This window comes from Myotis daubentonii, chromosome 5 (assembly GCF_963259705.1).
Source record: "Myotis daubentonii chromosome 5, mMyoDau2.1, whole genome shotgun sequence".
Lineage (NCBI taxonomy): Eukaryota > Metazoa > Chordata > Mammalia > Chiroptera > Vespertilionidae > Myotis > Myotis daubentonii.
This window is the reverse complement of record NC_081844.1, coordinates 98,764,909-98,786,914: the sequence shown is the minus strand read 5'-3', so window position 1 is coordinate 98,786,914 and position 22,006 is coordinate 98,764,909. Positions and strand designations below refer to the sequence as shown.

Genomic DNA, 22,006 nt, shown 5'->3' with positions numbered 1-22,006 from the left:
TTATGTTGGTTGAATCAGTCAAGTGAGTTGGAGGATTTTAAAAGTATTAATTTTGCTAATAAGTCATGAATAACTTTTTAGGAAGACGCATACTTTATCTGTAGAAGTACGATATACTTTGTTTTCCCCTGGCCATCATTGACATAGAAAGATTTTGCCTCACATGGTCTTGTCTGTAGAAACCAGGTACAATTTTATGCCTGTCATTTAAATGACTTTTCTATTGTCTTTCAAGTAATTATAAGTATTCTGTACTTGCGTCTGACTTTGTGGTTATAGAAACATTAAGGAATGTAACAGCTCCTGGGGAGCTTTTAAATAAAACTACAATACTCAGATTCCTCCCCAAAAACAATTAAACCAGAGTCTCTTTAGAGTAGATTTAAAAAACAACAATAACAGATTTTCGGTATTAACAATAGATATGACCAGACTCTACTCTGATTTAAGCATTTTTTTATGCTGTTCTGTGTATGCTTTATAAAATTTGAGTTGAAGTGCTACTAGTAACACCAGATACCAAGTGTTTAATAATTTTTCTTTTTTAAAGTGATTCATTAAAAATGATAGGTAGCTCTGCTGGTGTGGCTCAGTGGTTGGGTGTGGACCTATGAATGAAGAGGTCACGGTTGTATTCCAGATCAGGGCAAATGCTAGGGTTGCAGGCTCAATCCCCAGGGGGGGGGGTGTGCAGGAGACAGCCAATCAATGATTCTCTCTCATCATCGATGGTTCTGTCTCTCTCCCCCTCTTCCTTCCTCTCTGGCATTGATAAAATTATATATTTTTTGAATGATAGTTTGGGATTATACTACTGAAACATCTTCAAAAACCTTCTCTATATAGCCTAGAACCCTACTAACACTTGGCACTTTTAGGTACTCCTACCTGAAAATGTCTTAAAATAGGGAAACAGCATGTCCTTTTGATAATATGAAAAAACAGTCAGGCATTCCATCTTGTTATTTAATAATGTTAGCTTTATTATTATAATAGAATACAGTATGACATAAAATTAAGAGCTTTTGCTAAACGCTGTAAAGCAATACATGCATCTGCGATAAACAACCTCAATTCATCTTAGGTTTTATTGCCACTTCACTGCACTAATGTGCAATAAACATTCAGTGTCATCTTTAAAAATATTCCTGGTAATAAACAGGAACTGTCCTCTTTAAGAGCATAACTTTATATTCAAGGAAGACTTACCTAGTATTACATGGTTTAGCAAAGCACTGTAGAAAAACTACATAGAATTATTTGTCTTCCATAAATTATGTAATCAATTAATACAATAGAATATTATCCACATATACTAACAAACTAAGAAATGAGAGAAATGCCATCATTGCATAGCAGGAAGCTGACTAATAAGAAATATTCACATCTAATGAGCAAACTACAGACCAAACGTTAGTCATGACGAGTCTGGAAGATAAAATACTCTTAATAAACACATTAGATTGACACAGAAAAATAACAAGATAAACAGTAACATAGAAGTTAGAGCCATATTTTACTTTATTTTCTATACATGATATCTACACACAATACCAGAGGATGAACACCCTTGCTTCAGCCTTTATTGGCCTAGCTCATGGAATTTCGGCAGGACCAAATCAAACAATAAAGCACATTTAAAAAGAAAACCAGAGTTTGTTTAGGAAAACATAGTGTATTTTCCTACATCATTGGATAGCAGCTTTTTGAGAAAGACATAGCTCCAACCCTGGGTATGGACCCTACTGTCTCATTTGGCAATTAGGCTGACAGGCTTATGTTGTGGTACCCTAAATGTGTTGCTTAGACCATGAACTGTGGATTCTGGATGCTAATTTTAAATATATCTGAAACCCTATCGGACAAAAAGGAGACTTCAAAAATACCTTCTGCATAAATATTTATCTCTAAAACATCTGGGAAGTAATGAAACCGCCTAGAACTTTCATAGGGAGTATTAATGGACCTCTTGTCATTAAAGCCCTTACATAGTATACCTACAAATATATTGCTACAGTATAAATGAAATAACATTACTCAATAAAAGCTATTTCCTGTACATTCTTTCATGAATTTTTATAGTTGGTGCTACATATGGTACAGCACATCGAAATAGTTGATATCAGCAAAGATAGCGGTAATATACAGTTGATTTTCTCGCTCTCACTAATGCTTTTCCGTTTCGTTTCTGTATTACAAGAGTGTAATTTAGGGAACTGTGGCAGTACTGGAGCAGATAGCAACTGATTTACTACTGTACACCAGACAGCAGTTTGCAATTATAAGCTTTCTCTACGTAAATGAACTTTATGCCCATATATTTGAAGTTCCACCTGATTCCTGCAAGCTGTTCTAATCTTAAATGCAGGCTCTAAAGGTATTTCCATAGCACTTAACAACATTCTAACGGCTAAGAGCGGTGAGTCTTACACACTATTTTAAGAACACAACCTTAAAAAAAAAGTAAAAAATGTACAATCTCATGCTGTATATGTACATAGATAATTTATATATTCTATTTTTGTTCACTAGTCATAAATTTCAATCTAAAGCTTTTAATGTATGGTATATAAAATACATTCAACAATTCTAGAGCTTGCAAAATATTTTTGCCCCTCTAAAACATCTTTATAACGGGAATGAAGTGATTTATGGAACACATGTGCTATCTGTAAATAGGCATGATGAGAAAGGGAATATTTTTTTAATTATTTTATTTAATTTTCAAATTTTGGGGCTGTTATTGAGTATTAATATTTTTGTTAAAATGATTCTTCATCAAGTCCAGAGATAAAAGTGGAGATGATAGTGAAAATAGCCTGTGTAGAACATTTCTCTCCTTTGGACAAAATGTGCTCTACAAGGAGGAACTGCTCTATTATGAATTTTAAAATAGCACTTAGCAACAAAATAGCATGTTAGGCATTTATAACAGGAGAAAGAATGGGGGAATTTAGCTTTGGAAACAAAAATATTGAAGTTATCCATCGGTTTAAAAAACAAAACAAAAATGTAAGCATACCATAGTTTGTGCAATAAAGATATAGATTCTTTGAAAATTTTCTTCATTAAACATTTATAATTTTCTTTTCTTTTAAACACCTTCACACAAAAATATTTTTGACATATATAGTATCTTCTTTGTTTAGAATATTTGGAAATATATATCTACAAATTATCTAGCGTTATAGTTGTTTTATTTTTCTTCTACTTTACCTCCTATCTTGGGAACTGTGTCCCCCTTCTTCCCTCTCCCTTTCGTTCTGTCTCCTTCCATTGTGATTGTTTTTGCTCTCTCGTTCTCACTCTCAGAATCCTGTCTCTCAGCTGTATTCTCTGCTCTGCTCTGCACTGCTGGACAGGGGTGTGTTCTTGTAGGAATTATGGAAATAAGGGAACCCTCAAATTCTTTAAGACAGAGGCAATAAAGCAGATGGGAATTACCGCGTTGAGAACAGAAAGCAATTTCCGTTGCAGAGGACTGAACAGCAGAATGTGAATAAAAGGACCTACTTATGCGGGGTGGGGGCTTTGAGCTGAGGCTCTCTGTTTAAATAGGTAGCCCAGTAAACCAAGTTGAAGATTCCAAAGAGCAGCGGGAAGGCTATTCTTGACAGGCGGTCAATTTTGCTGACACTGTTAAAGGTTTTCTTGGGTTCTGGAGGTTTGACTTCTGGTTTGGCTTCTTTTGGTTCTATGGTCGCGCTCTTAGCAATGGTGGCTAAGCCAGGGTCACCCCTGGCCATGTTAGGGGTGTAGCTGGTTGCTGTCGGAGCGTAAGTGTTGTTTTTCTTCATAAGAGGATCCTTCACTTTCTTTGGCTATAAAAAAGAAAGAGTAAAAACAGTTTGTTCAGTAAACTGTGAGATAAGCATGCTTATAAGTTGCTGAGTAAAAGTGACCTTCACTTTGGAACCTAAATCTGTGCTTTATTTAAAAATATAAGAACTGTAATTTATGACTGTATTTTTGAGGTAAATTAAAATTGCAGATACCCGTATCCAGTCATAAGATTGACAATTTGGGAGATATAATTTGCAGCGTGGTGATTATAGCTTATAAGACTGTACCATATATTTGAATGTTACTAAGAGAATAGATGTTAAATGCTTTCACTACAGAATGAAATGGTAACTATACAATGAGTGGAGATGATAACTAATGCTACGGTGGTAATCAATTTACAATATCTACATGTATCAAAGCAATCCCACTGTACACCTTAAACTTACCCAATGGCATGTGTCAATTGTATCTTGGTAAAGCTGGAAAAATGCCGACACAATATTTTCCCCACTTTTCTGTCAAGAGCTCTATTTCCCCACCCATTGAGTCTAGAATGGACTTGGGACTTTGGACAGAGTGATGCTGTTGCAATGTAGGAGCCTAACTTCCAGAGGCTTTGCAACCTCAGCCTTGACCTTCTACAAACATGCCACTGCCGCATGAAGAAGCCTGGACCAGACTACTGACTGACAGAGACCAGGTGAGAGACACAGCCAGCATCAGGCCCCAGACCTGTGAGAGAGGCCACTGTGGGTCTTCTCGCCCTGGTGGAGCCTGCAGTTAACTGCAACCCTGTGAGTGAGCCCAGGTTAGACTAATGGGATTACCCCCGGGCTGTTCTCAGCCCCAAATGCTTGGTTGTTATTTTAGGATCTATACCTTGCCATTGCCAGGTGGTTTGTTTTGCAGCAATAAGTTGCTGAGCCAGTTAGTATTATTTGCTCCTTCTCCCCAGGCTTCAGGTAGGCAAATGATAAAGCAGAATTATTGAGAATATCCAGAATTCAATTCTTGTGCAATGTTAGTTGCTCATCAATGACGTCTATGCAACAATTGACAAGTGCAGCATTTCTTAGGGTTTCTGTCATGTACACATTGCCAAAAAATTGAGTAGATCGTTGACTATAGCTGAGTGGCCCAATACAATTGCCAATAGCCACATGTGGCTACTGAGCAATAAAATGTAGCTAGTCTGATTAGATACATGCTGAGAGTATAAAATCACATAGTATTTTGAAGACCTAGTGTGAAAGAAAGAATGAAATCTATCTCCTTAATAATCTTTTGTATGGTTTCCATGTTGTAAAGATAATATTTTTATATATGGGCTAAAGTATATTATTAAACTTAATTCCACTGGCTTATACATAAAAAATAAAGCTACTAGAAAATTTCAAAGTACATATCTGGCTGATGTTTGCAACGTACTTATATTTCTGATGGACAGCAATAGTCTCTGGTTTTCATTCTTTTTTGTACAGTAATTTACTAGTAACATTTTTTTTAAGTGCAGTGGCTTGGACACAGTCTCATATTTTGATTAGGATTTCTCAAGATTTGAACCTGGTTATTGATGTCGCAAAAACTTAGCCATCGATGAGAACCTAAACTTGACCCACCAGATGCAGTACTCTCTGAATAATTTGTATTTTTAAATTATTCAATCAGAATAAATTATTACTTCTAGAAGACCTGATGCTTTTCACTAGACACAATAGTTAGGAATTTTAACAGGTAAATTTATTTATTTTCCAGCTATGTGCCCTGTCTGCTACTTTTTTTTTTCCCTTTCCAAATCCTTAAGCTATTTTGAGACTTAAAAACAAATATATTATGATTTTTTCCAGTGTTACTCCATTAAAATAAGGCCACTTTCTCCAAATATACACTCATTTTTCAGTGAAGGCAGAGTTGGTTAAGCTTTATGAGGAAGAACAGAAATTTCCATAATTAAGTGAAAGTGATTCTCTCTGAATGTAGTCCAAATGACTACAGGTCAGGAAGAGATTATGATTTATTTCAACATCGTTAAAGAGCCAAATTGACCTTATGTTGAGTTCAGTTCTTTAAAAATGAGAGTTTTAATATTATAGATACATTAAACAGCTTGTTATGCCCTTTCGATAACATGTATAATGTACTCTGGTGTTGAAGAGAGGCCAAGGGTTCCAGTGTAACCAAAACTTGTTGAGTGACAGACATCCTATTAGGCAAACTGAAAGAAATAATCTTCTAAAGAAAAAGTTCATGGAGATGTCATCTCTTCCTGTTTCAATTTATCATAACTCCACTACTAAAAATTCTCAAATTAAGTGTTGTTGTATTTTTGCAACGTCATGTTGAATAGAATATTTAGAAATAACTGTTTGGTTTATCGGGAAATACTAATTTCTGAAAATATTGAGCTCCCCCACGTTCTTTAAGAAGTTGGCATTTCTTCCAGCAATTAACAATAGAAGGATGGGTTATAAGCAGGATGCTGTATGCTCATTGGATAATGTGATGACCCTGTGGGAAAGTTCTTTTGAATTTTAAATTGCACCTTGTTAAGGGTTGGAAATTTAACTCTCCTAGAAACATTAAACTAGTATCAGAAAAAATATATTCTTCTTCATCTCTGAATGTCAAGATGAGACCTAGATTAGAATAAGCAAATCAAACTGTCAGAGCCTGCGGGAAGATTTTTACAGAAGCATAAATAACTTATAGAAAATATTGTCTATTTAATGAGGATGATTGATGTAAATGTACATGTATTATTACATATAGATGTAATAATGTAACTAGTATACATATATACTCACTAGTATGGACTAAAGATTGATAGAGATTAAAATATTTTCTTTGAGACATAGCACATGAAAGACTAATGTAGGGGTTAGAATGGGATAAATAACAATCAGGACTATGAGCTCACCAATGCCTCAACCAAAATTCCATGGTCTCCATAAAAATTCCTATTCATCTAACCACTAGTCAGTAACAGCTGATACTTAGGAGCCAGAATCGGAAAGATGTTGGCCTCTCACAGCATGCATTGAAAGTAGAAAGCTAGAAAAGCAACTTTCCCAATGCTTGCACCTCACTTTCACTGTATGTCACCCATGTTTGCATATCATTCATCCTGAATAATTTCAGCAGAATATGTCAGTAATTCTAAGATGTACATTTAGAAATTTTTCACAGCTCTGTCTCTGGGCTGTGTCTTACAATTCTCAGTGTTTTATGATAACCTGTCTCCTGGGTTGGCTCTCTCTCCTTCAGGCTGCCCTTCTGGTCTAGGGCAAAGGGAGCCATGGATGACAAAGGCACATATTTGACAATTAACTTTGTCTCCACCTTCTTGGCCCTCTCTCCAGCTGATATATGCAGTCCCTGTATCTTGTCTCTTCTCTCTACTCAACCTGAGTCAAAGTTCTTGGTTTGCAAATTCAAATAATGTTTATAATGGGCAAGAAGGTTTCAAGGCAGGCTGGATTTTCAGGGCCTGCTTCTGGTACACTTTGGCTATGATAGTACATCCTGTGCAGAACCCTTTTGCTTTTACTTATGTAGCGCACTGGGGTGTTGAACTGACTCATCTGTTGCTGAGGGGTAAATCTAAAAGAATTTTACCTTAACGGAATATTTTCTTTCAGTTGTATTTGATCATAGAGCTGTATTTTCAGGGACCATCACAAGAAGATAGCATTCAATGGAGTGGAATTCGGGGAAAACTGCTGAAGAGTGAATCCTCCTAGATTATTTCTAGAGGTCTTACAGCCTCTGTCTCTGACTTGCCCTTCTTCCTACTGTCCCAAGACTCACTTGCATTTTGATATATTTTTTTCCTTCAAAAATCAGAAGTAGACATAGCCTCTCTGTTTTCAAATCCACTCTAAAATAGGTTCTGAGTGATATACTCTGTCTCTCTCTTTTTTTCTTTCCTTCTTTTCTGTTTTATTTTTGTTTTGTTTTGTTTTGTTTTGTTTTGTTTTGTTTTGTTAATCCTCACCCCAGGGTATTTTTCCATTGGTTTTTATGGAGAGTAGAAGAGAGAGGGAAAGACAGAGAGAAGCACTGATGTGAGAGAAACATATCAATTGGTTGCTTTCTGCACAAGCCCCCACCAGGGCCCAGGCCAGGGGAGAGCTTGCAACCAAGGTACATGCCCTTGACCAGAATCGAACCTGGAGCCGTTTGGTCTACAGGCCAATGTTCTATCCACTGAGCCAAACTGGCTAGGGCTGAGTGATATTCTTGACTTGATAGTTTTCTACATTTTTCTGTGATTTCTATGTGTCATGACCCTTAAAGCAAGCCTTTATTTTGGAAAGAGAAAATGTTTCCTGCCCTTTGCTTCACTGATAATTGGAAATAATGCATTTTTCAAGCACAGTTAAATTGAGGCGGTATAGTAATGATGTTTATAACCAAAGGGATTAGGTTTAAAAAGTAACCAAAAGCCTATGATTTTCAAGTTATAAAAATTATAATGCTATGTGTAAGTTTATTTGCTCCTAATGTCAGGCTTGTTAAAACTCTTCTAAGATCAATTGAAGCAATAGAAAAGCATATTTGAGTAGAAATATTAATTTTTGTCTCCTTTCTCTTCTGCATCTACTCTGCACATCTGTCCATCAACTTTCTTTAACAAGAATTAAATGATCATAGCACTTAATCATTGATGATATAAGAATTGCAATCCTCATTAACCACTCTCTGCATTCTTCATCCATTTCCACAAGTCCAAACATGCCATCTAATATGTTTAAAAAGACATATTAGTGCTATACCACAGGGGATATTAATGCATTTACCTTTTCTGGAACCACGCTTTTGCCATCCCAGGCATAACCTCTCTTGGTGAAATAGTTTACTGTGGCGAATTCAATCAGAGCGGAGAACACAAAGGCATAGCACACTGCGATAAACCAATCCATAGCAGTTGCATAAGCCACCTTAGGGAGTGAATTCCTGGCACTGATGCTCAAAGTTGTCATGGTGAGCACAGTTGTTACTCCTGTAAAGAAAGAAATTAAGTGAATTTGTCAATTGCTACTACACAATGGCATCACTGGATGTCATGCTACTTGTACAGAGGGAGAGCCACAGTACCCCAGAGTATAAGTTTTCTTGTTCATCACATTGTGGTCTGGAATGGATGAGTTTTAATTTAATCCCAGTGTAGTTTGCAGTTGATGGAATGGCAATTTGAAGGGGATCTCTTCTAGGGATAAACTACTTTGCTGTTGAGCTGTTAATAAAATAGCGAACTTTTTAAAATGGGCATCTTGAACGTGGTGTCCTGGTTAGAAAAGGAAATAACATTCACTTTCTCCAACTCTTTGAAATAGAAAGCATAGATCACTATCTCTGATCCACAAGAAAGCTCTGAATCCTCAGCTCTGTTTGGTATTCTCCCTGTGTACCCCAAATGTATAAACCGAGAAGATAATAGTGTATTGATGATTGATAAGTGATAGATAGCTAAATTATCTTCAGATAATACTTTGTTACATTATTAACTCTTCTGTTTTTATACTATTTTTTGTGCTGATTTTGAAGTAGCCACTCTTTTGAAGAAATTCCTGAAATAAATTGCATGTAACTTGCCTGAGGTAATACATTTCAGAAGGAGCAAAGCCAAAATGTAAACACATTTTGAGATTTAAATGTCTGCAATCTTTTCTTTCCTGTTACTGCTGCCCCAATGCCATCTTTAAGTCAGTTGTTTTTAGTTAAGTTATATAATTATATGAGTTGGTATATGAATAATGATACCCATTAATGGTCACTTAACAAATTAATATTACCAGCCTACTAAATATAACACACTGTATAGTTAGTCTGTTGCAAGGTTCCGTATAAACCATTTGAGAAGTATTTAAAAATTCACATAATCCAGTAAGGATGACTCAGGCTGCATGATGTGGAAAAATCGTGACCTGTTCCAATGACTACTCTCAACCTGACCACTTTAGCTCCATGACCTGAGTAAGTGAATTAACTCCCAGGGACCTCAGTCTTCATATCTGTGGAGGCATGACTGAAACTTCATTCCTTGACTGTCTATATCATCGTTGAAGCTCTAAGAGAGGAAAATTTCCACACAACCATTCACAAGATTACTTGAGGATAAAATGTAGTAATATGTACAAGCATTTTAAAGATGTAAATAAATTATTTCCATAGAAGATGCTATCTTCCAATGGGTCTAAGATTAATACCTATAATTCCCCCCATTTGATGACTTTTCAGAGAATTGGTAGGACTACAGAGATGGGGGTGGCTAATTTTTATGAACTGCTTTAAACCATCCAGTATTTCCTAGTTTTCCATGAATGTCAAGGTAGATAATCTTGGCAACTATTTTAGAAAGTGATAGGATTAAGAAGGAACACTGAGACTTTTATCGAGTCATAGTTATTAATTTGAACTTTGATGGTGTTACAGAAAGTTCTGGGGCCTTGTCTATATTACCTAACCAACAAATGGTTTAAAGAATATTGGCTGGAAAACAGCCCTCAAATGTACATGTTGATATTAACTTGAGAAAATAGCAAGGTAACTTAAATACCAGTAACTAGGAAACAGAGCAACCCAGTTTTAAATCTCAGTTCTATAATTGCTGGGTGACCTTGGGAAAATTGCCTCACAATTCAGAGCTTCTGCCTCATTCTTTAAAAATAATTATTTCTTTGCAAATTAATTTCAATAAGTCTAACTCAGAGGAATGTGTGACTATTAAATACAATACAGTAGGAAAGTGTTTAGCACTTAGCCTGATATTTACTTAGGGCAAGATTAATTACTTATCATTATTGACAAATACAGTCCTTTTGGATAAATTCATGCTTATAGTGAATTCATTTCTTTAATTTTGTGAGTTTTGGTTTATGTAAGCAGCATAAGGAATTCAGGAGTAGGTGTTCTTAAATCAAATGCATGCACAAATTAAAAGCAGTGAAGAATAGCATAAAGAGGTGTGTGTGTGTGTGTGTGTGTGTGTGTGTGTGTGTGTGTGTTCTTATAATTCCTGCTATAGGGGAAGGGAAAAGAACAAAAGTGTTTTGAGCATCTCTTAAGTTCCAAGTACTAAGCCATACAATTTACATATTTTATTTTTATCACTTAATCTTTTAAACAGTATAATTTGACATTAGTTGTATTCACATTTTATTGGCAACTGAAGCTTAGAAAAACAGATTAAAACTAAAACTTGACTCTGTCTGGCAGCAAAATTCCATGACCACATTTCCTCCAAATGTGAGCATGGAAGGTCAAAAATATGATATTGACATAAAACAGGCTTCAGCTTTGTTATATAGTCTGGGTTGCCTTTTAGTAAGCTGTTATAAATTACAACTTTTTTTATTTTTATTCTTGTATTTCTTTAAATACCCATGGCCCTCTCAGGCGCCTTACACAGCTCAGAGAAATATACTGAGTTCAGACAAAAAAGGAATAGAAACATGTGTACTAAATAAATGTTAAGAGGCTAAAGGTCTTAGAAAGTAGTATTTATGTTTTTATTGAGCTTGAAACATTAGAAATATAAAACTTGATAGACAGAAATACTTGCCACAACTAAGGTTATACATAGGTAGTTATGTTCAGCAAAAAGTCATGAGTTGCCTGATTGCTGAAAGTGTTAAAAGCAAGGTTTTTAAAAATAAATGGATAAGTATTTTTTTTTAAAAAAAGAAAAGTTTTTCATTTATAAAACAGTCCAAAATGTTTTAGAAAGTTTCCAAACTGGAAGGATCAGATATGTTGGGATAAAGTGGGGAAAATGACATTAAAAAACGTATTTTTTACTGTAGTGCTGGATTCATTCTACATAAAATATAATGAAATATCTTATGTGTTCTAATTAAAAAAATGCTTGCGGGGAAAAAGGGGCTCAAATTGCATATACACACAGAAGCTATTGTCTTCATTTCTAACAAGTAGTGTCAAAGCTGGTTAATATTGACAAATGGTGATAAGGAATGTTTGGAGTGATCGCCTTTGCTTGGTAGCTGACTCTTTCTGGATCTTGATTTAGTTGTGTTCTTAGGTTATTGAAGAACAAAGATTTGGTGGTTTCCAAAACCTAGAAGCACCTTGCAACATTCAGACGGGAATAGTCTTTTCTGGGCACTTGGAGTAGAGTCTTGCTTCTTTTCTGAGGTAACTGATTTTCTCATACCTTGCATATTATTGGAGGATCTTTGCATATGAATGATCCCCAATTTAGATTTTAAGCTTCTTAAGGCTTTTATTCTGTAGTTAAGGGTCTTAAATATAGCATTGTGCCTAGCTGATATTTCTGGAATGAACCTTGGTAACCAGACCTTTCACCAATGAATATATGGTTGTTATTTACAAACAAATGATGTTGCCCACAAGAACCCCATCCCATGTCTTGTCATTGCAACAGGATAGCCCACTGGTGGAGGTACAGCATGTCATTAAGGGCACAGACTTGGGATCTAAGGGTGTGGGTCTTCCTCCACACTCCTTCACCTCATAGCTTCTGACCTTGAGCAGGTGACTTAATCTCCAGTTTCTTAGCTTTCTTATTTCTAACACAAGGATAATAATAGTACACAGGCTTTACATTTTAGTGTTAAATAAGATAGTGTAGGGTTTTTTTTCATAGAATAGAGTCTGCAATAAAAACACCCAGTAAATAATGATTATGATTCTATTATTATTCAAATTTTAAGCTCCAAGTTATAACCTTCATGAGGGGAGTGGTTTATGTTAAGGTCACTGCTGTATTCTGTGTCTAGCACATAGAAGACTTCAAATAAAAATTACTGAGTAAAGGAATGAATCAATAAGTTCATGGTTATGGAATATTTTGCTTACATCAGTCTAAAAAGTATAATTAAGGTAGTATAACACTTTTTATGAAGTACAAATTTCTTAAATAATAAATTAGGGAATGACTTTTCCTATTAGTAAAAGGTTATTACCCTTTAAGCAGTTTTCCATTAGCTTGCCTTAACTTGAAGCATCTAGGGCATTTTGATGGAAAAAATGCATATTTGTCACTCTTCAGAAATGCACACTTATAGGTAAATGAAGTATTCCTGTACTGTCATATGATACGGTCATTAATGCTCTCTACCTATGTAAGGAAACCCTGCTTTCATATATGTAAAGAAATACTTCTGCAGGTATTTTCTTAGATTATAAAAAATACACAGGTATATGATTATGTAATCTGAAAGTAGGCTTTAAATATTAACGTTTCTGTGCATGTGTGTATGTGTGTGCGTGCATGCGTGTGTGTTTTCATCTAGTATGAATGACTTTATGCCTGCTTCATTCCAGTTGGTCTCCCAAAATATCAGATCAAATGTTTATTAATCCCATCGATTTACATGCACTGAAGCAGCTTGCTATTTAGGGCAATACTTTTTAATTAATAAACAATTTATATTGTACTAACTTCTTATTTTAACATACAATTATTTTTTCATTCTACTTGCACTATCACCCAAATAACTTGCCCTCCAAACCCTTGCATGCATGTTTTGCTTGTTACTTACCAAAGACGGTCCTTGCTGGTACAGACTCTCTGTTGAGCCAGAAGGAGACTTGGGACAGAATGACGGTCATTATGCATGGCAGGTATGTTTGAATAACAAAATAGCCAATCTTTCTTTTCAGGTGGAAATGAGTGGTCATAACAACATATTCTCCTAGAGGGTGAAACAGACAGTAACTTTGAACAATCTGACCTTGAAAAAAAAGTTAATCTCTGAGGTTTTCCATCAGCAACAAAGACCTGGAGGTTAGACACATCCTTTCTCCAGGTGATACCTAGTTCCTGAAGAGGAAAGCCTTTATCCAGGAAAGAGAAAAAAAGACACTTTAATAACATGACAAAATGGCTCTGAGGATGAGATTGATGTGCCAAGGATGTCACCGATAGTCTTACATCCTTATCCTGGTACATACATCTAAGACATATCTTTCATATAATATCAGAAAAATGATATGTGTCTCTACATATGCTTCATTATCATCTTTTGTTGTTCACAGTGTGCCCTTTTGGGAAAATTCTTCAAAGAATATGATTTTGGTGTTCTGAAGAGCAATTATTTGACATTATATTTGTTTTATAAACCACTTCCTTACTAAAAAATTAGAATAGGAGAATATCAGACCTTTTAAAATCATCTTTCTAAGTTAAACAAAATCTAAGTTTTGGCATGAAATATTTGAAAAAGGAAAAAAGAAGGCAGCCAAATCAAAATCATGTTGTAATAATTAAAAAAGGAAGGAAAAACAACAACAAAAATGCTCTCCTAAATTGGATTAAAACAATGTCTAGATATTAAGTGTTTATGCACTAAGCATGTCAAATTCTTTTCCTCTAACTCAACAGTCTAGAAGAATTTTAATTCAAATATTCTTGTACATCATGTAACCCTGAGGGAAGCTTGTAAGTTAGATGTGATAATATTTCCATTACATTACAATACAAAATTAAGGGGAGTAGAAAAATAGAAGCAGGGATTTAATTTTGTAAAGCAGAATCGAGTGTTTGTGTAGACCTGGCCTCCATTCTTAGCTTTCTCAAATGTTAGTTACTTGAAGGATAAATACCTTGCTTAACCTCTTTGACTTTTTCTCATTTGGTCAAATAAAATGATAGTGTTTACTTCATTATTCCCGAGATGCTGTGAGGCTAAAATTAAATGATGGAAGTGAGAGTATTTTTTAAACAGTGGGAGTCACTTGAAGATTTGCAGTGTAAAGATATAAGATCCGAAATGCATTCTCTCCAGCTCAAGAGATAAACCATTCACTTTTCAACAAAATTGTAGTGAGCCTTGATTCCATGTACAGCTATCATTTTTTTCTTCCAAGTATTCAAAAGTTAGTATTTTCTGAAAATACTACCTTTTTAAGAGGAATGAGATATTAAAAATATCATTGGCAGAGTGGTTGGTATGTTAATATCTGCTTCAAAGTATACTGAAATAGAAATGAAACAGTGATTATGGTTTTAGGGCCATTAGCCTTTTTGGACCCATCTTGTTATCTGAACTATGAGTAGGTTGACCAGGTAACTATAGAAGTTTCCCTTCCCCACCCCCTAATTTTCACATTTTATGGTTATAATTATTTCTCTGAATATCATGCACTAGGCTTTGTGAGTGGCCCTCAGGTTCCTTTGATGAATGTTAATCACCATTGTTGCTCCCAGGTCAAGGAAGATAGTTCAGTTCCTCATTTATTTTGACTGTGTAACCCTAACTCAATGCATCCTTAAATCAACTTATCCACAGGAAACTGGAAAGAGGACCCCACAGTTTCTTTTGGTCATCTGTTATAAGGATTAACAATAGTCATTCATGAAGAAAAGACATTTCAGTTCAGCAAAACTAATCTACATTTCCTTTGATCAAATCTGTGTGTTGACTTAGGTAAATATGAAGACTTTGTAGTCATTATGTGTTTTTAAAAAAGGATTACATATTATTTCATTCTTATTCTCTCTGGCCATGAAGTTATTCTTATGACTAATGGCAGTTTAATTATTTTACTTCTCTGTATGTTCTTCTATCACTTTCATAATGTTTACATGGATTCTCCTTAAATAATTACTTAGGAAGCATACTGTGGTATAGTAGAGTGAGACAGGGGCAATGCCTGACATCTATTCCAAACTGCCTTTCCAATACATAAAGCAGAAAAACACTCTGCTTCTTTATGTCATCAGGTAGCTCTCTTAGACTAACTCTATCATTAATAGTAATAGCTAACATTTATTATATAAATTTTACATGTCAGATACTCTACTAATCAGTCTGTATGCATTTTTTTTTCATTTCAGTCTCATAGTAGCTAGTGATGTACAATCTCTTATTATCTCCAAATAGTACAAAAGATAAACAGAGAAAGGTCTTGCCAAAGGTCACACAGTTAATAAGATAAAAACAGCCTTTAAACCCTCATGGTATAACTTCGGATTCCACACTCTTAAACTCTGTGCTTCATCACATTGTTACATCTCCACACATGCCTGTCTTGCCTGTTACTGGTGTGCCAGAGTATGTGGTTGACAGCACATAATTTGCAGCTAGACTGCTCAGGTTCAGATCCCCTGCCATTAGCTGTGGAGAAATAGTTAAGCCTCTCTGAGCCTCAATTATGTCCCATCTGTAAATGTGGGGGATAATAATAATGTCTCTATCACTCAACTATGAGCTTCTTGAGAATAGGAACTATATGTCCTTCTCCAGGCCTAAGCACAGCACATGAGAAAATAAATAAAGGAATAAGAGAATAAATGAATAACAGATAATTGTATTGGGTTTGAAAGATAATTATGTGCCTTTAAAGGTTTTGCTCTGCCAGTTGAGTAAGTACATTTAAAACAATGTCTCTGACTCATTTTCTTCCCCAAAATATGATGGCAGACTCCAAGGAAGGGACTGCACCTCTAAAAAACCCAAGTATTGGATTGAGCCTCATATATTTTGCTCCCGTGATACAGAATTGGGTATTTTGACCTGCAAGAGGTCACTGGCAGTGTGTTTGTGAGTTTGTTCCCACATGAGTGTTGATTGCGGGCAAGTGGAACCATACCTTCTAACCTTCTACAAGATGATCTGAATTGATTCTCTCCCCACAGAGATTTTAAGGTGGAAAAAGATGTTCTTTATCTAATCATTGTCAAGATGTGTGTTCTTTCCTGCCATCATTCCTAGTCTTCTGGCAGAAATGGGGAGGTAATAGCACCGAATGTCATTTATCTTGATGTTTTCAGGTCTCCACTAGGAGATGTGAAATATAGGATTGCAGACCTTACAAAAGATCTTTGTTTCTTCCCACACGAGTCTATCAAGGTGGATTTTTTTGTTGTTAATCCTCACCCCAGGATATTTTTCCATTGATTTTAAGGGAGAGTGGGAGAGAGAAGGGAAGACAGAGAGAAACATCGATGTCAGAGAAACACATTGATTGGTTGCCTCCTGCATGAGCCCCAACCAGGGCCTAGGCCTGGGAGGAGCCTGCAATCAAGGTACATGCCCTTGACCAGAATCAAACCCGGGACCTTTTGGTCTGCAGGCTGATGCTCTATCCATTGAGCCAAACCGGCTAGGGCATCCAGGTGGATTTTTGATGTGCAAAATAGACCCAGAGGAGGTGTAACTACACTTGAGTGTCATGTTGTGGAGTTGAATATGTGCATTGTACTAGACTCCTGCATTTGAGAATTTGCTCATTATTCTCCTCACCATCACCACCAGTATTCATTATGGAATGACAAGAAAAAGCTCTAATTTTATACAGATAAACTCTAGCACAGAACGATGACCTTTAATGGACCCAATTTTTAAGGTCCAGACAGCTTGGAGTTGATGAGTTAGCCACTGTCTCTCACCTAGTGCCCCTCTTTGTGACTGTGCATCTTTTCTGAGTAACTAGAATGAGCTAGGCTGAATCCTTAGGAAGTCAGAGATGAAAGTGGTCTCCAGGTTAATCAGACTGAGACATCAATTTGCAGACATGAGAACTGGGGCATAGAGAAGGGATACCATGACAAGTCAGTCACTGGTGCTGGGACTAGAATGAAGGCACTCCTGCTGAGTAATGTCTGTGGCTTGTATATACTTCTATTGCATGTTTGCTGCTGCACTTGAAATACTATTTCCCTGACATCCTCCAACTTCCATTCTAATGATTATAGATGGGGAGTTTCTTGAGGAGAAGTTCTATGTCTATTATTCTGAATGCCTCTAGAAGAGTGATTATTTGGCTCCCAACTAGTACAGATTAACAAAATGAAAGTCAAATCCTGCAGTAATCCTTCCTTGATTATTCCAGGCTGGATTCATTTCCTTTTTATTTACTTATTGCCTCCTATATTTCAGCTACTATGGTAAATGCAAGGGACACAAAAAAACAGATATGGTCCCTGCTCTCACAAAAATGTTAATCATGGCACTCACCACTCATTTTGGTAGTTATAATGTATGTGTTTGTCTTCTCTTAGACTTCATGACAAGATTTCTGCCTTGTCTATCATGGAATCCCTAGTGCCTGCCACAATATCCAGCCTATAATAGTATTCCATTTCTAAAAAGTCAACACTACTCATTTTAATATATTTTCCAACATAACATGTGAGGAGAAAAAATTTCAGTATTTTCCACATTCTGTGATATTTTTAGGACTATAGCAACAAATACCACATACCATTTTGAACATTCATTGTATAACATTGTAATCAATGATTTATATTATCTTCTCTTTAATGCAAAATTATAGAATCCCCATTCTTAGAAGAGATCAAAGTTTATAATTGGATATATGACTTTCACAAAGTCACAAAGCTTCTCCTAAGGGTCAGGACCAGAAATCCAGCCCACGTCTTTCTCACTACAAAGCCTAAGACCTCTCCACTATGCTACATACATTTTTAATTCATTATTTTTAAAATTTGAAATTACTTCTACGTGCAATTTTAATGTTTGTGAAGCTGAGAAACAACCTACTCCATTTTTCAAAACAAGAAACACAAATATTTGAGTTTTTAGAGTAGCCATAGATACTTTAAAGTAAGCAAAACACAAATTCTGTTAAGCAGGGATTATCCTACAATCACAGTAAGAAATATTGACCTATTTCTTAAACATGTTAGAATGATCAGGGTCCCAATATAAAGTCTGAAATCTAAGTAAAAAAGTTTGAGGAAGAAGAAAATAAAAACAGTCCCACCCTTCCTTATTACTAAGTTGTCTTTCTTTAGAAATTACAAATCAAAATGAAGAAATTAATTTAAAATTTTAAAAACATCCATAAAAGTAATTGTTGAGTCTTGCTACGCTTTCAGTAATTGAACGTAGTTAAAAATATTGGGATTGGAAGAGGTAAGTTTTACTAATTGTTAGAACCCAAATTTTACTTATAATTATATGCCCTTAGGATAACAATTAAGTTAGTCACAAATGTATACTTGCATAATTAAACTCTTATCTTATTTCTTGATACTAGTTTAAAACTTTGGATCCAGTTATTTATTATTATTTGATCTACTAGGAGCCCAGCGCGTGATTTGAAACTGCTCAGCGCCACCCACTCACCTGCAGCCCTGCCTTGACAGGGGAACCTGTCCACACAGAGCTCCAGGGCGCCTGGCCCAGCCCCCAAACCCTCTGGTCTTCTCTGGCTGCTTCATGCCCCACCCTCAGTCCCTGGAGTTGTCTGGGGCTGGTCCCACCTTCTCTGGGTGCCTCCCCACTTCTGCCCCTTCTCCTGAGCAGTGCAGCAGCTCCGCCCCATCATGGCACCGAGGAGAGAGTGGAAGCCTCCCACCTGCTGTGCTGTGCTCCTTCCCCTGGCAGGTGGGCCGTGGGGCACCCAGAGTGCGAGCAGTGGGTGGCGAAGGACTGGTGAGGGGGGCGCTATGGCCTCTCACCTCTGCCTTCCCAGGCACGGGATGGTCCAGCCTCCTCCAGGCGCCTCCCAGCTTTCGCCCAGTCTCCGGAGCAATGCCCCAGCTAATATGCTAATAATCTGGTCGTTACTGTTACAGCGTATTGACCATTAGCATATTAGCTCTTTATTAGTATAGATTTCTGAGTATTGCATTGGTAAGGTAGTTATAACTCTAAGAAGGATGGCACGCCACCCACTTTTAATTCCAAAATGGAGTGATCAGTAATGTGATTATATTTCCATAGGATTTAGCTAAGGAAGATTCTTGGCTAGAGATACAAATGGATTTGTAGAATGAATTGTTTTTTGATGTCCCATGTGTAATGATCACTGCTATAATTTCACCAAGATTCATTGAATCATGGCAGTAAGTGGGGACTAGATGACATTAATACCTAACATTTACTAAGAGTTTTTTAAATTATTTATTGATTTTTAGAGAGAGAGAAAAATCGACCTATTATTCCACCTACTTATGCATTCATTTTCTGATTCTTGTATGTGCCCTGACCTGGGATCAAACCCACAACCTTGACGTAATGGGACAATGTTCTCACCACCTAGCTATCCACCCAGGGCCCATTGAGAGCTTTTTATGTGCCAGGAACTGTGATATGTATTTTTAATGGATGTGATTTTTTCTTTCCAACTACCTTGTGAGGTGACCACAAACAACTGGCAAGGTAGATGAGTAAGGATTTAACCCAAACAGTCTTCCTTAAGAGTTCACATACCTAAATATTGTGCTATGCTGAGCACATGGAATCAGTTATTTATTTTGCAGATAAACACAGGACAAAGGGTATTAAATGAAAAGTCTAAGATGACAAGTCTATAGAGATTACACTAGTTTTCAGCTCAACCGTACCCCAGTTTAGTGCAGTTTTTTTTTCTCTTTCTCTTATTGTGACTTTGAAAGACTTACTGAATAACCACATTCTCATTAAAAAAAAAATCTTTTATGCTCCCTCCTCCATATCTGGAGTTGCCAAATGGCACTTACCTGTGCTGGACTGAACAATTCCAGAGTCTACGGTTTGTCCAAGAAGATCGTACTGGTTGAGGCGTGACCCATCTTCTGCTACCACCACTGAGCGTGCTGGCTCCCTGGTCCACTCATAAACAACTTCTGCTCTGGTATAAGCATCTAAAAGGAAAGAATGGAAAACAGTCCATGTGTCATGCCACTTCGCTTCTCCTAATAAGTTGGTTCTCTCAGCTTCATATTTTCTAGTTCATGGTTCCAGGGGCAGGCTAGGAACAGACAGCCCATGTCCCTTTGTTTAGGAACACTAAAACACATGTCCCTGATTCATTCAGTTACCTGTTCACTCTCATAACAAATGGTCACTAAGCATCTGCAAAGGACAAAGCACCTGAGGATATAGTAGTGAGCGGTAGCAAGATTCCCTGATCTTAGAGAATGGGCATTGCAGTGGTGGGGGCAACACCAGATAAGCTAATCAATGTATACATTCATATAGTGTTAAATGCAATGATGCCATGCACAACAGGTAAGAGGATAGAAAATGAAGGGGGTAGGGTCTGTTTTAGGGACTCAGAGAGGGTCACTGAAGAAGTGACATTTACATAAAGGCATTAGAGAATGAGTCATCTTAAGTCATGGTGAAGAGTTCTCTGGATAGGCAAACTAACAAGGTTCTTCCTCCAGGGCAGGCAAAAGTGTGGCATGTGTGAGAACAGAAGGAAGACCAATGTGGCTGGAGTGAAGTGCATGAGAGATGAAATAAGGGGAAGGCAGTAGCCTGCATCCAAACTATGTCAGGCTACTATGATGTATGATATTCCTACCTATGAGGATAATTTGTGGATTAGATGAACTGATGCATATACAAATGCTTACTGCACTACCTGGCATACAATTAACACAAAACACATAATACCATTGTTAAAAATGAAGCCGGTAATCAGGAGAAAACATAATAGTTCTTGACATAAAACATTCATTAAAATGGGAAAAGAATGGGGGAGAGGGATTGATCACCGAAGTTCTATTTAGCTGACAGCTTGTGAAGTGGTATAACCTTGGGTTTCAGTTTAGAGTGAGACTTACAAACAAAGAAATTTGTCTCTCCATGACTAGTGCTGTTAGGAGCCTGAAGGCCCTTTGCTATTTTTTTTTTTGGCTTGCTGTCTTCCTGCACTACCACCATTTTCTTCTATGAATCATATACCTTCACTGAAATGACTGCTTAGACTGCTCCTCTAGAGAGAACAGAGAGCTGGTTAGTCCAGGAGTTGACTCAGTCCTTGTATGTACCTCCCCTGCAGGAAACCAGGAATGCATTATTCCCTCACACTTTCTGCACACACACTGGTCAAAAGCAGAAGGGCAGAGGAAGACCAGAGAACCTGGCTCTGGGGCCACTGTTCTCTTGGCTCCTCTAATGTGTTCCCTCATATTTAGTAGCAGAAACTCAGAAAATTATTATGAAAAGCATTGATCTAAGAGACCTTCAAAAGCATTAATATATACATGAGTTTTATGCAGTGTGCAAATGGATCTATAACATCCCAAAGACTATGATCAGAGTAAATTTTTTTTTCCCTGGCTGCATCTTTTAGGTGTAAGCTTAATTATTAGGAAACAGCTAATTGTTGTCCTTTGCCAACTACCAGTATTTCCATATGATAAACAAGCTGATTTATTCTTAAGGTCAAACAAATGTCAGTAATGATAGAAAAGAAACACAATCATCTCCATTTATCAGAAAGAAAATGTTATCTATTTGGTTCAAGCATCCACACTCCAGTTGCTTTTCTGTGA

The 22,006-nt window shown here is 36.6% G+C and overlaps 1 protein-coding gene across 1 annotated transcript in view; it reads right to left on the bottom strand.

Annotated features, from left to right (window-relative positions):
* Nucleotides 1-959: 959 nt before the first annotated feature.
* Nucleotides 960-22,006, bottom strand: part of GABRA1 (gamma-aminobutyric acid type A receptor subunit alpha1) — a 52,019-nt gene continuing 30,972 nt past the window's right edge. Inside the window, exons 7-10 of the mRNA XM_059699119.1 lie at nt 20,222-20,365; nt 13,311-13,463; nt 8,586-8,788; nt 960-3,821 (exon numbers count right to left, since the gene is read on the bottom strand). Coding sequence (XP_059555102.1) covers nt 3,510-3,821; nt 8,586-8,788; nt 13,311-13,463; nt 20,222-20,365 — 812 coding nt within the window. The 3' untranslated portion in view covers nt 960-3,509. The remainder of the gene's footprint in view (nt 3,822-8,585; nt 8,789-13,310; nt 13,464-20,221; nt 20,366-22,006) is intronic.